General features: G+C 52.6%; 1 protein-coding gene across 1 annotated transcript; it reads left to right on the top strand.

Annotated features, from left to right (window-relative positions):
* Positions 1 to 831: 831 nt before the first annotated feature.
* LOC133120280 (tRNA (32-2'-O)-methyltransferase regulator THADA-like) lies at positions 832 to 24,375 on the top strand (the record flags this gene model as incomplete). The annotated part of the gene is made up of 8 exons (XM_061230268.1): positions 832 to 911; positions 7,410 to 7,771; positions 11,222 to 11,346; positions 12,855 to 12,927; positions 14,313 to 14,469; positions 15,010 to 15,141; positions 22,640 to 22,809; positions 23,165 to 24,375. Coding segments are annotated over 8 exons (1,441 nt in total), but the record flags the coding sequence as incomplete, so codon positions are not given.
* Positions 24,376 to 26,071: the final 1,696 nt, after the last annotated feature.

Consider the following 26,071-nt stretch of genomic DNA (forward strand, 5'->3'; position numbering starts at 1 on the left):
GGCGGGTCAGTGTGTTGGGGGCTGGCGGCGTGTTGGGTCCAGGTGTTTGGGCGTGGACTGACTGAGGCTCACAGTGAGCTGGGCGGGTCAGTGTGTTGGGGGCTGGCGGCGTGTTGGGTCCAGGTGTTTGGGCGTGGACTGACTGAGGCTCACAGTGAGCTGGGCGGGTCAGTGTGTTGGGGGCTGGCGGCGTGTTGGGTCCCGGTGTTTTGGCGTGGACTGACTGAGGCTCACAGTGAGCTGGGCGGGTCAGTGTGTTGGGGGTTCGAGGCCCAGCCGAGCTCAGTTGGGGTTACTGGCGTAGGGGCAAACCCCAGAGGCAGGGTGGGGTCCCAGGGCTTGGTGGGGTTTGGCACTCCTCAGGCTGGGAGGGGAGGGGCAGGGGCAGGGGCAGGGGCAGGGGCAGGGGCAGGGGCAGGGGCAAGGGCAAGGGCAAGAGAATCCAGAGCCCCATGGCCTTCACAGGCCTGCTGTTCTGTGTTGTTAATCTCAGCCGCAGAGCCACACACTGTCCTCTTGTTCTTCCACACGCCCCGCGGACAGGACGCCAAGCTCTGCCGATGACACCCTGCCGCAAACACGATGTCTGCCCCCCCCCACCCACCCACCCACCCCCCCCCACCCACCCACCCACCCCCCCCCCCCGACTTCCTGTCCTGGAACAGCAGTCAGGCTGTGTCCTAGACGTACCTTCATCGAAATGAAGTATAATTCTTTCATTGTAGTGTTTAACTCGTTCTCTCTCTCTCTCTCTCTCTCTCTCTCTCCCTTCCTCTCTCTCTCTCTCTCTCTCTCTCTCCCTCTCTCCCTCCTTCTCTCTCTCTCTTTCAGGAAGAACCCGTGCCTGGTCACGCGGGCGGCGGTCCTGGACCTGGTGATGTGCGTGAGCGGGTCAGCGCTGGACTCTGACGGTAGGCGGTTCTGGACCTGGGCTGTTTGGGCTTTTAGTGGGGCCGCTGGGCGACCTTTCCTCCAGGTGAGGTTCGCGCGGCCCTCCCGTTGCGTGTCTTCTGCAACAGACACCGCCTCAGTACCTTCTAGAGCCGGCAATGTTTGTTTTGTTTTTTTCTCCGGAGGAAAAACATTTTTGTTCTATAAAGGAAGATGATGAAGGCGCTATATATATTAATGTAATTATTCGGTTTTGTTTTCTTTGCGGGACGCTGGGTGGCCCCCGCGTGGTGCCCTCTGACGTCCGGCGCTCTAAATCCGCTCGAGAAAACATGTTACAGCTCTGTTCACAGAGATGTTGCTCTTTCCTCCGCTTGGAAAAACATGGAGTCGTTCGGAGGGGAAGCGGGTGTGTGGGGGAGGACGGGGGGGGAGGACGGGGAGCCTGATAATGGAAGAATGCCGAACCGGAGCCAAACGGCAGACAAATGGCAGGACTGTGTTGGGTGACCCAGTTTGCATTGGAGATGGTCCTGGCTTTTCGAGGTCCATGTGCCGCACACATGCCGCGTGTGTGATGGAAACGCTTAACACAAGCTCGCTTTCACCGACGCCAGGCCCCGGCTTATGTAACGACCGCGGCACAAACACACATAACATTTCTGCCCCTCCTGCCCTCCTGCCCTGGCGGAACGGCTCCCGCAGAAAGGGCAGAGATCGTAAAAAGAACAGAAATAAACGGACATGGAGAGCGTCAGGCCCCCAGGCCCCGCCGAACAATCGCCTTGTTCTCTTTTACTGGAACCAGCCCGTTAGACAGAGCCGGAGTTTTTACTGGGCACTTCCTGTAAACGCTCACGTCTCTGTGCTGGGCTCTGAAGGAGGGAGGGAGGAGGAGGAGGAGGAGGTGGAGGAAGGCACGTCTTTGTGGTGTGCTCCACATGCGTCTCGCTCCGTCTCTTCCTCTCTTTATCCATCTCTTTCCCTCTTTCACACTCTCTCGGTCTCTTTTTCTCTCTCTCCCCCCTCTCCGTTTGATCTCCCCGCGCTCGTAAATCTCGGAGCCAGTAAAAACATCTCGGCTTGAACTCGACCTGGATCCCGTCTCCAGTCCTCAAACTTCACCCTGCACTCCTCAGCTTTCAATCACACGACATACACCACTGCTGTACCATAGCTCTTAATCACATTACATAGCTTCCTAATGCATCATTCATACCATACCCTTAGCTTTAAGATGGATTATGTATACTACTGTAACCTTGCTGTGAAAGTCATTACACCTCTCCTATACAGTACCTTAGCTGTACTGCAGTAAAACTGCCATGACTTCAGTTTTCACATTCAGCAGAAGCGTTCTTGTTTCTGCTGGCAGTCATTTCTGAAAGGGTACCAAGGCCTGTTCTCTGAAAGCAGATCTTTGTTTCACTTTATAGCTGTGATGTAGAATCCAGGAGTAAGAAAGTGCAACACTGAACAAAATTAATTTTGTTTAATAAAAATAAAAAAAATCCTGGGGGTTTGTAAAGGAGCCACCTGAACTCTTTCTCTCGCACACACACTCACAAACACAGACACACCAGCGCACACACACTCACAAACACTCACGCTCTCACGCACACACACGCGCACACCCAGTTCTGGAGAGGATATGCCCTGTAAAATGTGCTTGGCCCCCGCAGGTCCAGGTGGAATTCCTGGCTTTGATTCACAGGTTCAGAGAACTATTAATTCTTGGGAAGAGAGGCCTGAAACCGCAAGGCCCCGCTGTACGCACAGAGCCCGGCTCAACGCACCCGCGCCGGGGGGAGGTGGAGGGGCGAGGGCCGGCTGGCAGGGTCTCTCTCCCCATGGGAAAGGCTTTTATTTCAGTCCTCCTGCGCAGCAGCGCACAGCTCATCTGGAACTCGGTCCGCTGCCGTCTGGGCTGTGTTTTTCACAGACTCCGTAAAGAGGGGAGGGCTGATTTAAAACCCAGCGCACTGCGCCTGGTGTGTGTGTGTGTGAGTGTGTGTGAGTGTGTGTGAGTGTGTGTGAGTGTGTGTGAGTGTGTGTGAGTGTGTGTGAGTGTGTGTGAGTGTGTGTGAGTGTGTGTGAGAGTGTGTGAGAGTGTGTGAGAGTGTGTGAGAGTGTGTGAGAGTGTGTGAGAGTGTGTGTGTGAGAGTGTGTGTGAGAGTGTGTGTGTGTGTGAGAGTGTGTGTGAGTGTGTGTGAGTGTGTGTGAGTGTGTGTGAGTGTGTGTGAGTGTGTGTGAGTGTGTGTGAGTGTGTGTGAGTGTGTGTGAGAGAGTGTGTGTGTGTGTGTGAGTGTGTGTGAGTGTGTGTGAGTGTGTGTGAGTGTGTGTGAGAGTGTGTGAGAGTGTGTGAGAGTGTGTGTGAGTGTGAGGAAGCACGTTCGCTTTTATGCGTTTGTTTTTCTCAGTGTGTGTGCATGCGTGGCTTTGGTACGTGTACTAGTTATGGAGACTGGTGACTGTTATTTTATCACCTTGGCCTGTAGACCTTTTCCATTCCCTGCTCCATAGTGGTGTTGTCTGCTTTGTAGTCCTGCTTTGCTTTTGGTAGGGGGTGAGGAGCAATTCCTCTCTCCATCTGTAGTTAACTATAGAAAATCAGACATACCATGCAGAGAGTCCAATAGACAACCTTCTACACCCAACACTGCCCCCACACACACACGCACGCACGCAGACACGCACACGCACACACACAAACAAACAGTGGTCGACTCAGTTTGACATTCATCAGAATGGACTGGTCCACATATTGGGGAGTGACCACTTTTTCTTTCAAACTTTTTCTCACTGACACAGAGCTACATACCTGCTGATGCTGGCGGTATGCATCACAACACTGTAGAAAACATCAGTCGTCTCACACATTCACTTGCTGGGTTGGTGTTTTGAGCGGCCTTGATTGTTAATGATTGTCACTGCTGAGTCTCTCTCTCACACACACACACACACACACACACACACACACACACACACACACTCGCGCACACTCACACACACATACTCGCCCACACGCGCACACACACTCACGCCCACACACACACACACAGCCTTGCCACTTCATCAGCCCAGGTACCCTGCCAGTAAGCCGTAATCTGTTGTGGTTTATTTAATCAGCCCTTTTGTTTGTGCAGCGGCAGCCTGAGGCGATCGTACCCATTAATTACCGCGTACGGAGCGTCCGAAAGCGGCTCGTTTAACAGCTGTGGATCCTCCAGACACTCTCGTTCAGAGCCGGCCTGTTTTTAAGATGTTTTGAGACACAGCAAGAGGAAGCTGGAAAGAGTTTTAACGAGCTATTAATGGACGACACATTTAGTTTTCGGCCATTTTGTTTGTCAAAGAAGCGGTTCCCAGCATTCCCTTCACCGTTGGGCCTTACGGCTGTGCCGGCTCCTCCAGGATGGCTGTGATTGATCCAAGGTTTTGTGTGGAATCTCTATGAATTTGCGTTATTATCATTTTCTTGACGGGTTGTTTTGGATCCCAGGTTTGTTTGTCGTGACGCTGGTTGCCGTGACGCCACTTCACCGTTGTAAACACCCCTGCCCGTAATCCACCGAGTGTGATCATTAAACACTGCCACTGTCACTCTCTCACACACTCACTCACTCACTCACTCACACACACACACACACACACACACACACACACACACTCACTCACTCACTCACACACACACACACACACACACACACACACACACACACTCACACACACACACACACACACACTCACACACACACACTCACACACACACACACTCACACACACACACACACACTCACACACTCACACACACACACACACTCACACACACACACACACACACTCTCACACACACACACACTCACACACACACACACACACACTCACACACACACACACACACACACACACACACACACTCACACACACACACACACACACACACACACACACACACACTCTCACTCTCTCACTCACACACGCACGCTCGGTGTTCAGCGGGCGTGCTGTGTGTTTGAAAGCGCTCGGTCACAGGTAGGGACAGAGGCCAGGTGGAGAAGCACCCAGCAGTTCTGCACACGGTCATCTCCACGGCTCTCTGCTCGTCTGGACCGTAACCCCCCTCCCCTCATGGACCCCGTACGGGCCTGACGGTCTGCGTGAGTCCGATGGGAGTGAGCTGACTGTGTGAAGTGTGTGAGTCCGATGCCCTGACTGGCCGTAAATAAAGGAAAAGATGTGAATGAGTGAAAAGGTAAAAGCCGTGCTGGTTGTCCTCTCTGGGTCAGGCTGCCGGGGGGTCTGTTGTTATTAAAGAACGCGCTCTCGCAAAGGCACCGCCAGCCCCCCCTCCAGACCCCCACTCCAGACCCCCACCCCAGCCCCCCCTCCAGACCCCCACCCCAGCCCCCCCTCCAGACCCCCACCCCAGACCCCCACCCCAGACCCCCACCCCAGACCCCCACCCAGCCCTGCCCTGCCCTGGCATGGCCTGTCACTCTGACACGGCTTTCATTTCCGAAATGAATCACCGCTGTGGCCTGCGTCCCCTCTGAGGCACGGCTATTTTAATAAAGCGCATTATAAAAACAGGGCAACACTGTTTTTCTCTCTCGCAACGCATCAGCAAACGTTTGGACTGAGTTGAAAGGGGGAGAGTGTTTAGGGTTTCTTGCTGTTTGACTTGCTTCTTCTCCCACTGATTTTTGCTGTAATCGATTTGGGAGTTCTCAGTGGACTAAGGCGCATGTGTGTGCATGTGTGCGTGAGTGTGTACACGAGTGTGTATGTGTGTGTGTATACAAGTGTGCGTGTTTGCGTGTGTGCGTGCGTGCGTGTGTGTGTATATGTATGAGTGCATGTGTGCATGTGTGCATGTGTGCATGTGTGTACGTGTGTGTGTGTGTGTGTGTGTGTGTGTGTGTGTGTGTGTGTGTGTGTGTGTGTGTGTGTGTGTGAGAGAGAGTGAGAGTGAGCGTGTGTTAACAGCAGGCTCAGCACTTCAGGACACATTCTGTGTTTCTCGCACTAAAGACGACACTCTTCCGACGTCTGAAACCCCCCACCCCTGCCCCCACCCCCCAGTCACGCCCCGGTGCCCCGCCCAGTCTTCCGACAGCATTCCCGCATTCCCGCGGAAGAGCCCCGCTATTATTCCAATAAGCGTCCTGATCACCGTCATTACGGCCATTACCGCCATTACCGGGCCGGCGGGCGGACTCTGGCGGCGCGGCCCTGGGGCTCTCCGGCTTTGAGGATCGGGTTGCCGGGTAACCGGGGCCCGTCTCTGCGCAGGAATGCGCCGTGGCGCTCCTTGTCGAGTGGCGCTCGGGGGGCGAGATCGAATTGCCGGTTTCTCGGAGGTGCGTGTTAAACTAATTGAGCTGGCCGTGAAAATTGCCCCTGTGAGAAAGTTTGGGGGGGGGTGCGGGTTGGGGGGGGGGGGGGAGGCTGCGGGAGGGTTATGTTACGGATAACCGGCTCGGGGGGGCTCGGTGTGACCCTGAAAGGGGTTGGTGTACAGTACGATGTTTTGGGATGGGATTCAGGTCGGTGTGACGCTCCGTTTGCTTTGGCTGGCAGACAGGGGGCAGTGTTCAGTTTACTGTATTCCAGACCTGGGTTCAAATAGTGTTTGTTTTGAATTCAAATACTTTTCTGCATTTGACTACACTTGCCCTGTGTACTGGAACAAATGAAATAATCCCAAAAGTGTAAATCCCCCCCCCCCCCCCCCCCCACGCGCCCATCTGTTCCTCCCTGGAGGTTCGAAATGCATCAGGCAAGATCAATAGAGCACAGAGAAGAATTTGAATCCAAAACAAACACGGTTTTAACCCTGGTTCGTCGCGTTCATGGGCTAACTTCAGGGGCACTGAATTGCACCCTGGGGCGCCGTAAGAACGCAAAGACGGGCCAAAAAAGACAAGCTACCAACCGCTGGGAGAAAGTTCTCACCGCGGTGTCGTAGCATCCAAAAACATGAAAGTCTATCCGGAATGTTCCCCGGCCGTTCTGAGAGGTTTCGGCTGGGCTGGGGAGGCAGAGCTGTTGCCCTCTGGCTGTGTGATGTGGGGGCCCACGGCCCGGCCCCCAGGATCCGCAGATAAGACCGCTCTCCCGGCACCGGGTCTGCCCTCCTGCAGCCGGCCTGTCTGTGGACCGCAGAGCGTGTTTTTCTTCCCAGCATTCCTGGCTGATTTAGGTGGAGTTTGGACCGTGTCAGACACTCCGTAAATGGTTCAGACGAAGGCTTGATGTTCTGTCCGTGTGTGAGAGAGCGTCTGAGTGAGTGTGTGACTGTGTGGGTGAGTGAATGTGTATGCGTAGGTGTGACAGACAGATAGCAGGTCTTCCTGTTGCGACTGTGTGAGTGTATGAGAGAGCGTATGAGTGAGTGAGTGAGTGGGCGAGTGAGTGTGTGTATGAGAGAGTGCGTGTTTGCGTCTGAGAGTGTGTGGGCGTCGAGTGTGTATGTGTTTGCGTGTGTGTGACTCCTCTTCTGATGCTCCCTCTAGATCCCGAGCTGTCAGCCCTCTGTGACGACACGCTGAGAATCCTGAGTGACTCTGAGCTCCTGGCCCCTGGAGGGCCCGGGGCCGTGACGGGACCAGGGGCCACACAGTACCTCCAGAGCCTGGGCAGGCTGGGGGCCAGTGTCTGCGTGGAGCACCCGGAGCTGTGGGGGGCCGGCTCGCGAGGACCCCAGATCCTGGGCCGTCTACTGCAGTGCCCGCAGTACGAGGTCAGGCGATTGGCCCTGGAGGCGGTCCTGAGCAGGCTGGAGGGGGCCGGGGCCACACCGCCAGACCTCGGCCCCGCCCACCACACCTTCACCAGCATGGCCCTCCATGAGACACACCCCCCGTGTCTGACCAAGGCAAGCGGCAACACACTCACACACACACACACACACACACTCACACACACACACACACACACACACTCACACACACTCACACAACACACACACACTCACACAACACACACTCACACTCACACACAACACACACACACAACACACGCACACACTCACACACTCACACACACCACACACACACACACTCACACAACCACACTCACACACAACACACAAACAACGCACACACAATGCACACACACACAACACACATACAACACACACAACACACACACACACCACACACACACATACAACACACACAACACACGCACACAACACACAAACACACAGCACACACACAACATAGAACACACACAAACACACACACGCACAACACACACACTCACACAACCACACACACACACAACACACACACACATCACACACACATACAACACACACACACACACATACACAACACACACACACATACAACACACACACACCACACACACACACTCACACACAACACACACTCACAACACACACATACAACATACACACAGCACACACACACAACACACACACACACACACACACACACACACAACACACACACCACACACACACAACACACACTCACAACACACACACACACATACACACAACACACACATACATACACACAACACACACACACAACACACATACAACACACACATACAACACACACATCACACAAACACACACACAACACACAGCACACACACAACATAGAACACACACACACACACGCACAACACACACACACACTCACACAACCACACACACACACAACACACACACACACAACACACATACAACACACACACACATACACAACACACACACACGCAACACACACAACACACACACCATACACAACACACACACACACAACACACACTACACACACAGCACACACACCACACACAACACACACACAACACACACACACACTCACACACAACACACACACACACACATACAACACACACATACACCACACACAACACACACACACACAAAACACACACACACAGAACACACACAACACACACACTCACACAACCACACACACACACACAACACACACACGCGCACACACACACACACACACACACATACACAGCACACATACACAACACACACACACTCACACACAACACACACACATCACACACACATACAACACACACACAACACACACATACACCACACACACAACACACACACACACACACACACACACACACACATACAACACATACATACACACAACACACACACTCACACACAACACACACACTCACACACAACACACACACCACACACACACACAACACACACACACAACACACACACACAACACACACAACACACACAACACACACACCACACACACACACTCACACACAACACACACACCACACACACACAACACACACTCACAACACACACACACACACACACACATACACACAACACACAACACACATACAACACACACACACAACACACACAACACACAAACACACAACACACAACACACAAACACACACACACAACACACACAACACACAGCACACACACAACATAGAACACACACACACGCACAACACACACACACACTCACACAACCACACACACACACAACACACACACACAACACACATACAACACACACACACAACACACATACAACACACACACCATACACACGCACAACACACACACAACATAGAACACACACACACGCACAACACACACACACACACACACACACACACGCACAACACGCGCGCACAACGCACGCACAACACACACAAGCAAAGCCGGGCTGTCCTGTTCACCATAATATTCTGCGAGTGTTTTGCTGTCAAAAGGGTTCATTGCATTTTAGCTCCCCAGCTCTGGCCATTAAGATATATTAAGCTGTCGGAACACTTGATTGCTGGAAATTATATTACGTCTTTATTGTATTTATCAAAAACAGGTCTATGATGTCAGCAGTTATTTGGGCAGCAGAGTGTTTTTGGCACCTCCGCTGGCTGGGGAAGGGGGGGGGGGTTAAATGCCTTACCGCTGTGGGTGTCCACTCCAATACAACATTTCAGGAGTAGTCAGACCAAGTTCAGCAGTGGTACGCCCGGTGTTTTGGAGGTACAGAACCCAATAGAGATGTCTTAGAGAGAATACCATTGGACCCCTAACCCTGAATTGCTCCGGGGAGGATTGTCTCCTGCTTGTCTAATCAACTGTACGTCGCTCTGGATAAGAGCGTCTGCCAAATGCCATTCATGTAATGTAAGGTAATGTAATGGGAGTGTAATGTAAAGTAATGTAAATGGAATGGAATGTAATGGGAACGCCTTGTGCGTTTTTGCGGTGCAGTCAGCAGTGCGGTGTGTTTCAGTGCTTTGAGTCGGGGACCAATACAAGCTCTGTTAACCCAGCCTGACATGCCCACACACACACACACACACACACACACAGGGAGAGGGAGAGAGAGAGAGAGAGAGAGAGAGACATAGACATAGACATAGAGAGAGGGAGCGAGGAGAGAGAGAAAGGCAGAAACCGAGGAAGGGAGAGAGAGGGAGAGAGAGGAGGAGAGAGAGGAGGACAGGAGCTGCAGCAGGCCCAGCTGTGCAGTTCGGCTTTAATATCTGTTTGAAACATAATCACACGCAGGGGCCGCAGAAGCCATTAAAGCTGCCTGGGCCCTCTGTGCAGTCCACAAAGGGCCTTATTTAAGGCCTTAATAACGGGTTCGCGCTTTTTCACAAAAAATAATAATCTGCCAAATATGCGGCGAGGAATGTAAACACCTATTTGAGCGGCCTCCGCCGTGTGTGCAGGAGCCAGCGCTGTTTTGGGGGAAGAAGGCAGCCCTTTCATTTGTGAGTTCCTCCTGGAGATCCTCGTTAGAGGTGGAACCGGCCCGGCCAGCGCGCTGTCCTAGCGCAGGAAGACGATGGCTAGCTCCCCCCTCGTCCTTCCTCATTCCCACCTGCTGTCTCGTTCTCGTTTTTAAAGCAATATTCCGTTTGTTTAATTTTCAGCCTTTCTACCCCTGTTTGGAATCCTCAGTTGGACTTGTGTACAACATCCCCCCCCTCCCCCTTTTTCTGTATCTTTTCTGAGGGCTGCAGGTAGATTTCGGGTGCCTGGAGGGGGTCAGCTGGCGCGGGACAGCTGGGTGTTGGGGCCGTGTTGAAACAGGGACAGGCTGCTTTCAGTCTGAGGCCGGAAGGGGAGAATCTGCCGCCATTTAACGATAAACTACAGAGGGACACAAAATGGCCCCCGAATGCCACTTTTTTAGTCAATGTCTAATTATTGTTTGTAGTTCTCAAACCTCTTGTGCCTCTCGTCCCGTGTCCGTCTCTCCTGTCCTGTTCTGACGCGGGTGTCCTTCCTCCCCAGGTGCTGCAGGTCCTGTCTCTCCTCCCCTGGTCCTCTGTCCTGCCCTGGAGGGACGGGACCAGGGCTCTGACCAATGAGGAGGCTCTGACCTGGCTGATGACCTTGACCGAGGCCTCCGTTCACAGGTGAGAGCCGTTTCCTGATTAGATAAGCCTGTTGCACGGCAGCTGTTGCCCTTAGCGACGCAGTGTCCACTGTGGGTTTACCTCAGCCTTTATAGCCAAGGGCCAAGGACAGAGGTACGAGTCTGCCAGTCACACTGCCCTGTGAATCCCATTGGTCCTGTGTATGAAAGCGTTTTTATTTATATCTAATATGCAGTGAAGATTGACAGTGGGTAAATAATATACACGCAAAGTGTGTAGTGTTACCTGCCCACCTGCACCTTTTAGCAGGTGTGTGTGGCCTACATTTCATGAGCTCACCCCAGGATGAGAGGGCGCGGGGGTGAGGGGGGATGTTTGCTTTTGCGTCAGACTGCTCTCGGTTTCTATTCTGTTCTCTCTGTGAAAATGAACACTCCTACCTAATAGGAAAGCTCACTCCCTCATTCCTCCTCTCTGTTATTCTCTCTATTCAATCTCTCTTTCGCTCTTGCTCTCCCCCTCTCTCTCTCTTTCTCTCTCCCTCTCTCTTTCCCTGTCTCCCTCTCTCCCGGGGCGACATGGCTCAGGCAGTAAGAGCAGTCGTCTGGCAGTCGGAGGGTTGCCGGTTCGATCCCCTGTGTCGAAGTGTCCCTGAGCAAGACACCTAACCCCCGAATGCTCCTGATGAGCTGGTTGGTGCCTTGCATGGCAGCCAATCGCCGTTGGTGTGTGAGTGTGTATGAATGGGTGAATGAGAAGCATCAATTGTACAGCGCTTTGGATAAAGGCGCTATATAAATGCCAACCGTTTCTCCCTCTCCCTCTCTTTCTCTCTCCTTCTCTCTTTTCCTGTTACCCTCTCCCTCTCTCTCTCTCTCTGTTTCTCTCTTTCCCGCTCTCTCTCTCTCTCCCCCCCTCTCTCTCACTCCTGGGATTCTATCCCCCTGACCCCACATTCTCAGTGCAGAGGGCGGTTCAAAGCTGCCCCCCTAACTGCCCCCCTGGAACGTGTGCCTCCCCCACCACCCCCCCCCCTGTCCTGTCTCCTGTAGGAAGTGAGGGCAGGCCTCACCTTAAGACCTTAAGACCCGGGCCCCGGTACACAGAGTGCAGATCACTTCTGATCTCGCTTAGCGCCCCGACCTGCCGTTTGTTGTTGGGGCGGAGGTTCCGCTCGCCGAGGGCCCGACGCACGTCGCATCCTGTCGCAGCCTGTGTGCCGCGGCCTGGGGCAAAATCCAGCTCTGACCAGGTTGAAATTACCCAGCTACCAGCTGTTTCAAAACCTAGCTTGAGCTGGTCAAACCGTGTTGAGTGTGGTGCTGGTCTGAACTGGTCAAGCAGTTACCAGCTGTTTAAAAACCTAGCTTGAGCTGATCAAACCATGTTGAGTTATGGATCTGGTCTGAACTGGTCAACCAGCTACCAGCTGTTTCAAAACCTAGCTTGAGCAGTTTTTTCAGCAGGGTAATGGCGTCTCTGCGTGGCGTAATGCTCATTCTGTGTGGCGTAACGCGTAGCGTCTCTGCTGCTTGTGTGTGTGACAGCGTGGAGCTCCACTGTGCTGCCCTCGCCCTGGTCTCTCGGCTCATGGTCCACCTGGCAGAGACGGCCCCCCAGGTAAGCCCCCCCCCACCCCCAGTCAGCCCCCCCCCACCCCCAGTCAGTCCCCACAGGATTTAGCAATTTTTATCCTGTGATTTTTGCAAAAATACTGATTTTGTAGCCAGAATTATGTGCCAAATCCATATATTTTCTCTTAATTTATCACCGTTCATGCACGGTATACCATTTCTACCAGTTATATTCATGAAATTCAAATAGCCGTACATGGCAAAAACAGACGATATGGCCAGAGAGCAGCCTAATCTTCCTCAGCTGGCTGTCACCGTCCTCCTCCTCCTCCTCCTCTCTGGTCTCTTAACGGGTCCCCAGCACTGCTCAGGATGACAGATGTGGTATTCTCTTACCACGGGCCGGCTCTCCGGTGGAGAAATAGATCTGTTTATTTCACAGCGAGTGGATTCGCAGAGGGCAAAAGAGAGGGAGCATTGTGAATAAGACAGCAGGGCTGAGGTTTAGATGACTCAGAGGATGTTGGAAAGACATTTTTTTCTCTCCCCTCTACTGTGTGGGATTATACAGTGCATATTTCACTGGAGTACTGAGATGACTCAAACAGGCAAGTGGTTATTAATCATTGAGTCTTTTTCCATATTATAGAAATGCATAATTCATGAATGTGCCAAATGCTCAGTCTCCATACGTGGTTAGAAAAGTGTATTTATGTATGGATAAATATGTAAAAATGCATTTCTGGATGCTCTGCTCGATATCGTAAAAGGACCTTTGGTGGTCCTTTTGGCACGTCTGATTGGATACATTTCATCTGAAATTAACTTCTACATCTGCCCTGCAGCTCCAGGACAGGACAGAGACAATAGAAAGACCAGATCTGCTCAAAGACAGAAAGTCTGAGTCTGTTTGTTTGGGCAGAAGACACGCACACACACTTGCATATGCATACACCACCCATATATGCAGTCTCTCACTCTCACTCTCACACTCCCTCACTCCCTCACTCCCTCACTCTCTCACTCTCTCACTCTCTCACTCCCTCACTCTCACTCTCTCACACACACACACACACACACACACACACACACACACACACACACACACACACTCACACGGCTACTTTTTGAGAGATGAGTTGGGCAGATGTTTTGGCTGACTGTCTCAGCTCCCTCAGTGTACAGCCTTTGGGAGTAGGCCCCAATCAGACCTGTAGTCAAGTGTGTTGTATGTCAGTGCTGGTCTGTTGACTGTTGTAGGTGAAGTGCGTGTGTTGTATGTCAGTGCTGGTCTGTTGACTGTTGTAGGTGAAGTGCGTGTGTTGTATGTCAGTGCTGGTCTGTTGACTGTTGTAGGTGAAGTGCGTGTGTTGTATGTCAGTGCTGGTCTGTTGACTGTTGTTGATGAAGTGTGTGGTCTCCCTCTTTTAGAGTGCGGGCGTGGCTGCAGTGTCTGTGCTGCACCGCTGGGGGGCGCTGGTGAGCGGGAGCTGCAGTGAGGAGCAGCCGGACGAGGTGAAGCTGACCGCCGCGGAGGTCCTGGTGAAGGCCACGCCCACCCTGCTGGCCAGCCCCGCCCTGCCCCTGGGTGAGTCAGTGTGTCTGTGTCTGGGGGTGTGTGTGTGTGCGCGTACACGTGTGTGCCAGGTGTGAGTGGTACTGGATTGTATAAACGGCATTGTTTGGGTTATGTAGAGTGTGAGTGGCGTGTTGCTGATTTTTCATCATCGATGTCTTCCATTGCAATTTCATTCATTTTGTCTCATGGCTTTTGAGTGGTAGTGTTTATCTCTGTGGTTGTGTGTGTTCTGGAGTAGTGTTTATATCTGTGGTTGTGTGTGTTCTGTAGTTGTGTGTATCTCTGTGTTTCAGGTCTGAGTGATGCGCTGGCTCTGTGGTTGTGTGTGTTGTGTAAGTGTGTATCTCTGTGGTTGTGTGTTGTGTAGCAGTGTGTATCTCTGTGGTTGTGTGTTGTGTAGCAGTGTCTCTGTGTGTATCAGGTCTGAGTGACACGCTGGCTCTGTGGTTGTGTGTGTTGTGTAAGTGTGTATCTCTGTGGTTGTGTGTTGTGTAGCAGTGTGTATCTCTGTGGTTGTGTGTTGTGTAGCAGTGTCTCTGTGTGTATCAGGTCTGAGTGACACGCTGGCTCTGTGGAGGAGTCTCTTCACGCTGCTGCAGGATGAGGACCCTGACGTGAGAGACAGAGCGTCTGACTTTACCACCACTGTCAAGGGAGAGCTGCTCCACCCCAAACACACAGGTACAGTACTGTCACACACACACACACACACACACACACACACACCAAACACACACCAAACACACAGGTACAGTACTGTCACAAACACACACACACACACACAGACCAAACACACAGGTACAGCTCTGTATTCACACACACACACACACACCAAACAAACAGGTACAGTACTGCCATACAGAGACACACACACACCACACACGCACGCACACACAGGCACTGCCCTCCCTTCATAGTGCCAGGTTGCAGGGCATGATGGCAGTTGTCAGGGTGAAGGATGAACCCATGGTGTCTCAGTGGTGGAGTTTGCAGGCACTGGTGGTGGCTCTGTCAGAGAAGGGGGTGGTGGGGCTGTTGTTGGGAGCGGGGGTGGTTTCCGGGTGGGGGGGGGGGGGGACACAGACACTGCTTCCCAGCAGTGCCAGGCTCAGTTTCGGGAATCGGGGTGCTAATTCTTTGCAGGATGCGAGAGTGGATTCAGAAGGGCCTGCGTAGCCCTTTGATTGCACAGCTTTTCTTATTCGGCTCGGGGAACACGTGGGCTGCCAGAACCCGGCAGACAGAAACATTCACCAGCAGAGCTGCACTGAGAGGAATGCAACCTAATAATGACACAAACAGGAACTCACACTGATAATGATAAACAGACGTGAACTGAGACGAACGATGATGCGCAGACATGAACTCACACTAACAATGATGCACAGACACAAATATAAACAAAGGTTAGTATCATCGGGAACACGCACTAACAAAGAAACACAAACAAGAATTCATACGAATAATGATACATTAACAGGAACTCGCACTAAAGATGGACAAAAACGAATGCACCCTCAGAAACATTCGCAAACGGGAACTCGCCCTAACAAGGATACGCAAAGATGAACTGACTAACACGGTGATGCAGAGACACAGAAACCGGGGCGCAAATAGGAACTCAAAAACACCAAACACTGCCACTTACACCCATCCCAACCAAAATCATTACCATAGTCCCCCTATCCCATCCAAACATAAAGCCCTCCTGTGAACTTCACACTGCAGATGCCTGGGGGGGGTGGGGGGGGTGTGTCGTAACATCAAAAAGAGGAGAGGAGGGGGAGGGGAAGGGGGGGGACAGGAGTGACCCGGGAGCCTCAGGGCTGGCGGGTGTTTGTACTGTAACGGAGTAGCAGGCAAACAAGGTCGTTTGTCTCGCGAGCGACAGACCCAGGCAGAAGCTCTGTCCCAGAGACCCCCCGGGGCAGAGGTCTCCCGGCCGCCGCGTCGTCCTCCCTCGTCTGGGAGTGGATGGGAGGGGGGGGGGGGTCCTCTTACACGCCCGCGCCGTGGGGCGGAGCGGGGGAGGCGTCGGGTTCATCGGGTGTTAAGGCCAATCTTCTGCCTTTGAAATGCGAGTCCGCCGGTGACGCAGAGCTGGGGAAAGTGCAGACGACCTAATTCAGCGGTAATGACGGTCAGTAGGGCTGTGTGATCTCACCTAACACCTCCTGTGTGTGTGTGTGTGTGTGTGTGTGTGTGTGTGTGTTGGTAGGCTCACTCAATAAACCCATCATGAAAGTGAAGCTACCCGGAAGAGTAGCTCCAGTCAGAAAACACAAGGCCAGGCTGTTCTTCTTTTAAAAATGAATGTTTTTGGGTTACCAGTCACGTGTGTGTTTTGCTAGTTATGGATTTGATCCTTTTAACTTGTGAAGAACCTATGCACTTGTAAGTCGCTTTGGTCTGCCAAATGACAAAAATGTAAAGGGGCAGGTAATTATCCCCGTCTGATTTACCCGTGGCAGTACCACTGGGGGCAGAGACCTGGCTTGTGTTCCATCATCTCTTCATTAGCCCTGGGGGGTTCGGTCAGGCTTATCGCCCGGGCGTGGAGAGCGGGGGCGGAGGGGTTGACCTCAGTGTTTATCAGAAGAAGGGCGCGGCTCCTCGGGCCTGTTCTGTGTTAGATCAGACCCCGCCCAGCCGTCTGGGGCCCGGCTCACACTGGGGGCATTGTCAGAGACCGGAGGAGTAATCCGATTTAACACGTCTCCCGAATAATTCAATACAAACCGCGTTTGAGATCGAAGCCAGTCTACCGCCTCCACGCGAGGAGGAGGGGGGAGGATCGGCCGAATGCAACCAGAGGAGGAGGAGGGCCCGTTCCTGGAGAAACGCGCCGCCGTTACTAACGCGGTTATGAACGCTGCGGGAATGTGAGCCTCTCCCACCCCTCCTCCCTGTCCTGGGGTTTCAGTCTCGCTTTGCCAACTTACCCAAATTCCGCTCGACGTGCTCGCACACACACACACACACACACACACACACACACACACACACACACATAGAGGGAGGGACAGAGAGAGACTTTGACCTGACTGATGTTAAAGAGCGCAGTTTGAAAAGGCTGACACCCAAACTCAGTGACTTGTGTGCAGTCTGTGCGTTCCTGCCGCGTGTGACCAGTGCTGCAGTAAGGGTTGTGACCCCCGGCCTGCCTCTCTCTGGTCTGTGGGGAGAGCAGGTAGACCCTCCCTGACGGGGCCTAACTAACGCTGCCCGCTGTCCTCTGCTCCTGTGTTTCGGGGGGTGGGGGGCGCTGTTGAAATATGGGAACGTTGCACGCAATGTTTTGTGACATGATGACGGGGTCCCACGGACTGGATCGGGCAGCGTGACCCCGGGCAGCATGACCAAACGGATCCTGGAAACGGTGGATCCTCCCGTAACCTGAACTGAGCAACTCAGCATGGGCGACCAGAGACGCGTCTGCCCCATTTACTGCGCCCTCTAGTTCTTATTTTGTGTCTTTAAGTCCGCTTTTTTTGATGTATGCCTTTTTGCCGCTGTTATTATTGCTTTTTTTTCTTCTTTCGATTGGTTTTTGTTTTCCAGAACGTTCCGGTCACGACCAGCCAGTGACATCACTGGCTCGTAATGGATATTAACGCGCCCCTTCGGACATCTTGTGTCAGCCGCTCTCTTGATGACTCACCGCATTAGCATGTAAACCATTCGTGTGGCTCATTCATTCATTACACCAAGCGTAGGGGGTGGGGTAGGGGGGCGATTTGGCAAAACCCGAACCCCAGGACCCCGTGCCCTGAAAATCCAAACTGCCGGGGGACGTCATGAGTCACACGTCTGATCTAATCGGAGACGAAGCGCGAGTCACCGGTGGGTCCCGGGGAGCCTGCAGACGGGGGGGGGGGGGGGGCGGATTGGGCATCAGGCCTGACTGTCACTACAGTCCCCGAATCCCCCTGAATCCCCCCCACCCCCCTTCTCCCACACACTCTCTGGGGGGGCCACAGCGAATACCGTAACCAAGGTGACCCAGCAGCTTGCCAGCACGATGCAATTTCCTTCATGAAAAAAGGAATGAAAAAATAAAAACAGCAAAACAAGTTCTATTTTGGGCCGCCTGTGAGAGAATCTACCGGCTGTAATAAGAAACTTGTGCACCGTTTGAGCACAACATGCCCCGGTCCCGTGCACCTGGTCAGACATCTCACTCGCACAACCCCCCCGTAGGATTAGAGCCTCTGGTTTAATGAGTGAGCGCTCCTTCGCTAAATCAGGGCGTCCTGGCTTAATCATTCAGGGATCCTTTCTTTTCCAAGTGTGCTTATAATGAATGAACGAGCCACACGAATGCGGTGAGTCATCAAGAAAAAGCGGCCGACACGAGATGTCCGAAGGGCGCGTTAATATCCATTACGAGCCGGTGATGTCACCGCGGTCGTGACCGGAACGTTCCGGAAAACGAAAACAAATCGAAAGACGAAAAAAAACCGTAACAGTGGCAAAACAACACACAAAAAGTGGATTTAAAAAAAAAAAAATACGGAAAGATTAGATTAGTCACTTAGCTAACGCTTTTATCCAAAATGATGGTTGATTAGAAACGGGGGCCAATCCCTGCTGGAGCAGTGTAGGGTTTAGGGTTGAGGGCCTTGTTCAGGGGCCCATAGCCACACTGATCTTACTGTTCACGTCAAGCCCCTTAGCCACTAGGCTACAGGCTGCCCCGTAGTATTAAATCCGATAGACGGAGATCTGATACGGGTTGGGTTGGACAGGCTGTGGTGTGAGGAGGGTGTGAGGTGGGGGGGGGGGGTGCAGTGGAAGGTTCCAGTAGCGCCTCTGTTTCACGTGGGCCTCGGGAGGAAGTGAGGGCTGTAAAATCTGCTTTTCTTTCTCACCTAAACACCTCTCCCTCTTTCTCTCTCTTCCTTTCTCTGTCGAGAGTCAGAGCTTCCTGGCAGTGGCTACACAACACCTCCCGCCTCTGTGTGGTCTGTGCATGTGTGTGTGTGTGTGTGTGTGCGCACGCACGTGTGTGTGCATGTAATCGTGTGCGTGCATTGCATCAGAAACTGGGTCAAAGGAGGGTGGTCACCCTTAGGGGGTGTCAGACTCCTGGCTATGAAAGTGTGTCTCCGTGTCTGTGTGCAAGGAACCACAGCCACGCCGATACACTCCTGAATCTGGGGGTTCACACACACACACACACACACACACACACACACACACACACACACACACACACACACACACACACACACACACACACACACACACTGGTGCTCTGCATTGATACCCCTGCATTTCGCTGGCTTTCCACTGCCACCTGTTCATTGGGGGGGGGGGACACTGCGGTCTGCAGGCACTCAGGCCAGGAACACAGAATACAGCCCTCTCTCTGATGTGGGGAGGTGAACGGTGCGGTGTCTGGGTGGGGTACATACGACCCCTCTGTCCGTGTGTTAATGCGCTTCCCCTCTCTGTGCAGAAATGACACCGTGTCACAGGGCCGTGTAATAACGGAGTGGGTTGTCTGTGGGGGGGGCGTAGGCGGGGGTCAAGGGGGGCGGGGGGGCTCTCTCCGATTTCACGGCCCCGTCAGTCTCCCAAACCTGCTTACCGGCCCCCGACACCCGACACCTCCCAGCTGCAGGGCCCGGGCCTTGGGTTTGTCAAACACCAAAGCTCCCTCTCGTTATTTAATAGTTTTTAATTAGTTCCAGACCAGAGGGCTCGCACGGATCGATTACCAGATTTAGCCGTCCTCCTCCTCCTCCTCCTCCTCCTCCTCCTCCTCCTCCTCCTCCCGTGGAGTTCGGAGTTCGGCGGCAGCAACAGGGCCGAACGCCGGGACCAGCGGAACCCGTCAGCTGAAGAAACCCTGATCACACGCGTGTTTTGTGTCTGATCACACGCGTGTTTTGTGTCTGAGCACACGTGTGTTTTGTGTCTGAGCACACTCGTGTTTTGTGTCTGAGCACACTCGTGTTTTGTGTCTGAGCACACTCGTGTTTTGTGTCTGAGCACACGCGTGTTTTGTGTCTGAGCACACGCGTGTTTTGTGTCTGAGCACACTCGTGTTTTGTGTCTGAGCACACTCGTGTTTTGTGTCTGAGCACACTCGTGTTTTGTGTCTGAGCACACTCGTGTTTTGTGTCTGAGCACACTCGTGTTTTGTGTCTGAGCACACGTGTTTTGTTTCTGAGCACACGCGTGTTTTGTGTCTGAGCACACTCGTGTTTTGTGTCTGGCTGTGCACTGGGGGGTGCAGGGCCCCTGTAGCCCACGCTGCTGCTGCACCCCTTCCCCGGTCCCGTCCCGTCCCCGACCCGTCCCCGACCCGTCCCACACCCCCACTTAAATCAGCGCTTCCCGTAAATCCATCCCCTGCCGGGAAAACCAGGTTTTCTCTTCCCTGGGAACCAATGCAGGGGATTAGTCAAAGTAACACACACACACACACACACACACACTCACACACACATAAACATGCACACATCAAACACAAATACGCACACAAATACTCACACACGCACTCATGCACACATCAAACACAAATACGCATACAAATACACACGCGCATATCAGACAAACACACTCACACATCAAACAAAAGTTTCTCACACACACATCAAACAAACACATACAAATACTCACACGTCAAACACACATCCAAATATACACTCACACAACAAATGCACGAATACACTCACATTAACCATGCAAATGCCCATGCTCACACACACCAAGCACAAACAAACATACAAATACAAACATCAAACAAACATGCATACAAATACACACACATTACAAATGCGCACACCCATCAAATACAAACATGTGTACAAGCACACACATCAAAAACAAACACACACACATCAAATCGCACTCGAGAAGAGTGGGGACGTCAGTTCGTAAGCTGAGGAGAGTCGGGGAAATTGCGTTACAGAAGTGCGAAACCTCAGAACTTTCCGGAATTGAAAGCAGCTTGAGTTTCCTATTATGTTTTTAATGTTTGGGTTTTGTTGTGTTTTAGCGCCTGGCTGAGCTCCAGCGGAAAAGCGCCCGGCTCGTAACGACGAATGGACCCGACACCGGAGCTTTGAGCCCCGAGAGGGAGCCTCTGCTGTAGAAAGGACGTGTCATTTCTTTCACCGTGATAAATCTCCGCTAATGCCACACAATCAGCGGGTCTTACAGTCTGTGTGTGGCTCTGAAAATCTCCGGGCCCCTCATTTACAGTGTAAAACTATCGCCTTGTGCTCGCCGGGCTGCCCCGCCCCTGATTGGCTGGGCCGGCTGTGTGAAAGCAGGGGGCGGCGGCTCGTCGCCGGGAGACCCACGGAGGCTGAGAGAGCGTGAAGGTGTTTGTTTTGCTCACCGCTGTCGTCAGGGACTGTTGTTTTGAGTGGCAGGTGCCGTTTCAGGAGACGCCCCTGGTTGGCGTGGTGTTGTGGTTGTTGTTTCAGTCTACTGGTATGAGATCAGTGAGGAATGGGTTAGGGGAATGTCACACACACACACACACACACACACACACACACAGGGGCACTTTGAAGTCCCGGCAACAGGAGCTGTAAACCCCACGGCCGGGTGGAGGCTGGAGAGGAGGGAGGGAGGCGTCCGTATGGGAACGTCAGCACCTCCTGGTCCCCTCTCACTTACCCACTTCCTGTTTGTCTTTGTCACCTTTGCTTCCTGTCAGCCACGGCCGTCCTTGTATCCTCCCGTCGGTGGAAGCTGAGGGGTGTGTGCGTGCGTGCGTGCATGTTTGTTTGTGTGCACGCATCTGTGTGTGTGTGTGTGTGTGTGTGTGTGCGCGCGCGCGCGCGCGCGCGCCTGCACCTGTGTGTGTGTGTGAGTGTGAGTGTGAGTGTGAGTGTGAGTGTGAGTGTGAGTGTGAGTGTGAGTGTGAGTGTGAGTGTGAGTGTGAGTGTGAGTGTGAGTGGGTGCGTGTGAGTACACAGATATATACGCGTCTGCTTTACGTACAAGTGTATGCGTGCACTTCTGTGAATTATCGCTCTGGTTTCCTGAATGACTACCAGACCCAGCATGCAGTTCGCACTGGCTCTGCGTTCTTCCTGCTGTTTTGTGTGGTGCATGTTACATGTACATTCCAGACCTTCCTACGACTGACTACTCTGTGCCGTTTCCATGAAAACCCCCCCCCCCCTCATTAACTATTCTGCTGTTTTTGCCCCAGATGTGGCCCCTGCCGCCCTATGCCCCCCTGTGGCCCTGGAGCTGGGGGTAGGGCTCCTGTGCCAGCTGCTCCAGGTGTGGGGGCAGGTGCCCGCGGGCGTCCTGGTGCTGACCGAGTGGTTGCTAGGCGACGCCGAGCCGGAGACGGGCAGGGAGGACACGCCCCCCCTGGTAATGTGCTCATTGGCATAGCCTGCTCATTGGTTCATAACAGACCTGGGTTCACACAGTATTTGTTTTTGATTCAAATACTTTTCTGCACGCGATTGATCTTGTCTGGTGCATTCGAGCCTGCAAGGAGGAGCAGACCGGCGGGGTTTACACTTTTGGGATTGTTTCATTTGTTTCTGTTACACCAGGCTAGCTTCGTCAAATGCAGAAACATATTTTAATCCAAAGCAAATGCTATTTGAACCCCTCTGGTTCTGGTTCTGGTTCTGGTTGGATGGAGACACTGTGATTTGTCTCCACTCAGAGCCCCAGAATGCTCTCTGACTGCCCTCTGCTCTCTCTCTCTCCTCTCCAGGACGAGTGTGAGGAGGACTTCCTGTTTGAGAAGGGCGAGCTGAACCTGTGGGCGGAGCCTCTGCAGTGGGCACGGCTGCTGCACAGACACGTCTCCGCCCTCCTGCGCGTGCCGGGCGGGGCCGCGGGCGGGGCCGTGGGCGGGGCCCGGGCGGAGCTGGACAGACTCGGGGGTCTGGCGGGGGACCGCGCCCGCTCCTCCAGGGAGGGGCTCCACGCCCTGCCTCCCCTGCCCCAGTTCTCCTGCACCGCCGACCACGCCCGCCTGGAGGTGCAGAGGGAGAGGGCCGCGCTGGCCCTGGGGGTCCTGGAGTCCCTGAACCGAGACGCCCCGTCCCACTAGGACCCCCAGAATCCCCCCTGTGCGCCACGCCCATCCCCCAGGCTCACTACAGCCCCCACACCCCCAGAGACGGTCAGAGTAAGTGCCTGGAAGAGAGATCACGTTGGGATGGTGTTGGGGACCCTGTCTGTTGACGTGGTGATATTCACTGTGACGCTGATAGAACAACCCAGATCCTTTCTGCTCTAGTTCTGTCTTTACAGGGGGTGTGTCCTCCCTCTGCCAGAGCTTACAGTCAGTCAGGGGTTTACCGTCATGTACACACACACACACACACACACACACACTCACACACACACACACTCACACACACACACACACACACACACACTCACACACACACACACACACACACACACTCACACACACACACACACACACACACACTCACACATACTCTCACTCACACACACGCACGCACACACACACACACACGTACGCACAAACACACACACACACACACAAACATAGACACACACGCGCATGCACAAACGCATGCGCACACATACACTCACACAGAAACCTGGACACACATAACAGAAACAGATTCACACACATACATACTTTTTAACCTCAGGTTAAACCGGGAAGATGCTCATAGTACATTTTAACTGTTAAATATTACTTTGTTTCACACCCAGTTGACCTGGGGGATGAATATAATTCTGTTGTACTGTGTACTGTGCTTTTAAATAGAGCCTTGCATGCCGTTGTTTTAGTTGAATAGCATTCATTTTAAAAGGACATTGAGTTTGAGTGGAGCAGAGTGAAACATTATGTTGAAAATGCATACACGCAAGGTCCCAGTGTTTTTTTTGTTTGTTTTTTTTCTGCATAATAAAAAATAATCCGATTATATCAATATTTTACATGACTGTTGTAGTCTGGAACATTGACGGGGGGGGGGGGGTGTGTGTGTGTGTGTGTGTGTGTTTGTGTGCGCGTGTGTGTGTATATATAAGTTGTGTGTGTACGTACTTGTGTGGTGTGTGTGTGTGTGTGTATATAAGTTGTGTGTGTACGTACGTGTGTTGTGTGTGTGTATATATAAGTTGTGAGCATACGTACGTACGTGTGTGGTGTGTGTTTACGTAAGTACGTGGTCTGTGTGGTGTGTGTACGTACGCGTGTGGTGTGTGTGTACGTAAGTTTGTGGTCTGTGGTGTGTGTGTGTGTGTACGTAAGTATGTGGTGTGTTTGGTGTGTGTACGTAAGTACGTGGTCTGTGTGGTGTGTGTGTGTGTGTACGTAAGTACGTGGTCTGTGGTGTACGTACGTGTGTGGTGTGTGTGTGTGTGTGTGTGTGTGTGTGTGTGTGTGTGTACATAAGTACGTGGTCTGTGTGGTGTGTGTGTGTGTGTGTGTGTGTACGTAAGTACGTGGTCTGTGTTGAATGCTCTCAGGAATCTCTGATTCTCTCCTTCATGTTGCCATGATGCACTGGGGAAGCATCAAAGGGTACATATCTTCTGTGTCAGACAAATACCTTTTATCTACAAAAACAAGAGTTCTCTGAAACAGCAAAAAACAACTCTCTTTTTAGCTCCATTTTATAGCTTCCTATTGTGGTCACAAGGGGGCTTGGACCAGCAATATTGGTCAGTGCTAACACAAGCCAGGTTTAGTGCACTAATGTGAACTGAGCACCCTGTAAATAAATGTCCTGGTTACTCTTGCTTGGCATACAAACTCACAGCGTGTGGACAATTGGCGGATGGATGGATTGTATTCCTTCATTCATTCAGCTTTTAAATGCTCTTTGACAAACCCTCTGCTCTGAGTCAGAGTGACTTAAGACTGCATGTATAAGCCTGTAAGAGGGACGGATTTGCCCATTTGATTAGTAATCTAAAAATGGAGGCTGCCAAAAAAACAGTGTTTGTCCTCCGCTGCCGAGTCGAGGAGAGAGCCTGGAAGTGATCAGCCGGACTCAGGGTGACGCTAGGGGTGTTGAAACTGCGTCGTGTTCTCCCAGTGCGAGACAGTGGGTGCCACAGCTCTGTGGTTTTCCCGCTCTGGGTGTGGAGAGGAGACCTCGTACAGGCCTGCTGTAGATTAGGCATTAAACACGGCGCGGTTAATCTGTCACAAGGTCAGCCCACGCCCACCGTGTCAGCGTCGCACAAACACAGCGAGTACTGTACGTGTTTGTGCCTCCATAAAACCGCTGCCAGGTCCCCCAGGGCCTTTTCTTCTTCTATGGTCACCCTCGAGATGAAAACACCGTTCATGTTCTCCACAGATAACTGTGTGCAGGAAGGTTTGGGGTCAGGTTGCCACCCGGAGCGTGGTTTTATATTCCTTTTTTTTTCTTTTTCTCTCTATCGGTTCCTTTCAGCAGGACTTGATTGTTTGGGATTTAGGAATCTGAAATCCTACGCAGGAACAAAATGTGGTTTCAATCTCCCCGCTCCGAAGGGGAGGGTGATATTAAGAGTCTGCGGCTAATACGCCATGCAGAAGAGAGAGGAAGTGGACCAAAAAAAAAAGAAGAAAAAGTTTACTCCTTCGCTCCCCCGAAGTCGCTTTGGTTACACAGTTTAGACATTACAAAGGCGCAGTGTC

Source organism: Conger conger, unplaced genomic scaffold (genome assembly GCF_963514075.1).
Source record: "Conger conger unplaced genomic scaffold, fConCon1.1 SCAFFOLD_72, whole genome shotgun sequence".
Classification (NCBI taxonomy): domain Eukaryota; kingdom Metazoa; phylum Chordata; class Actinopteri; order Anguilliformes; family Congridae; genus Conger; species Conger conger.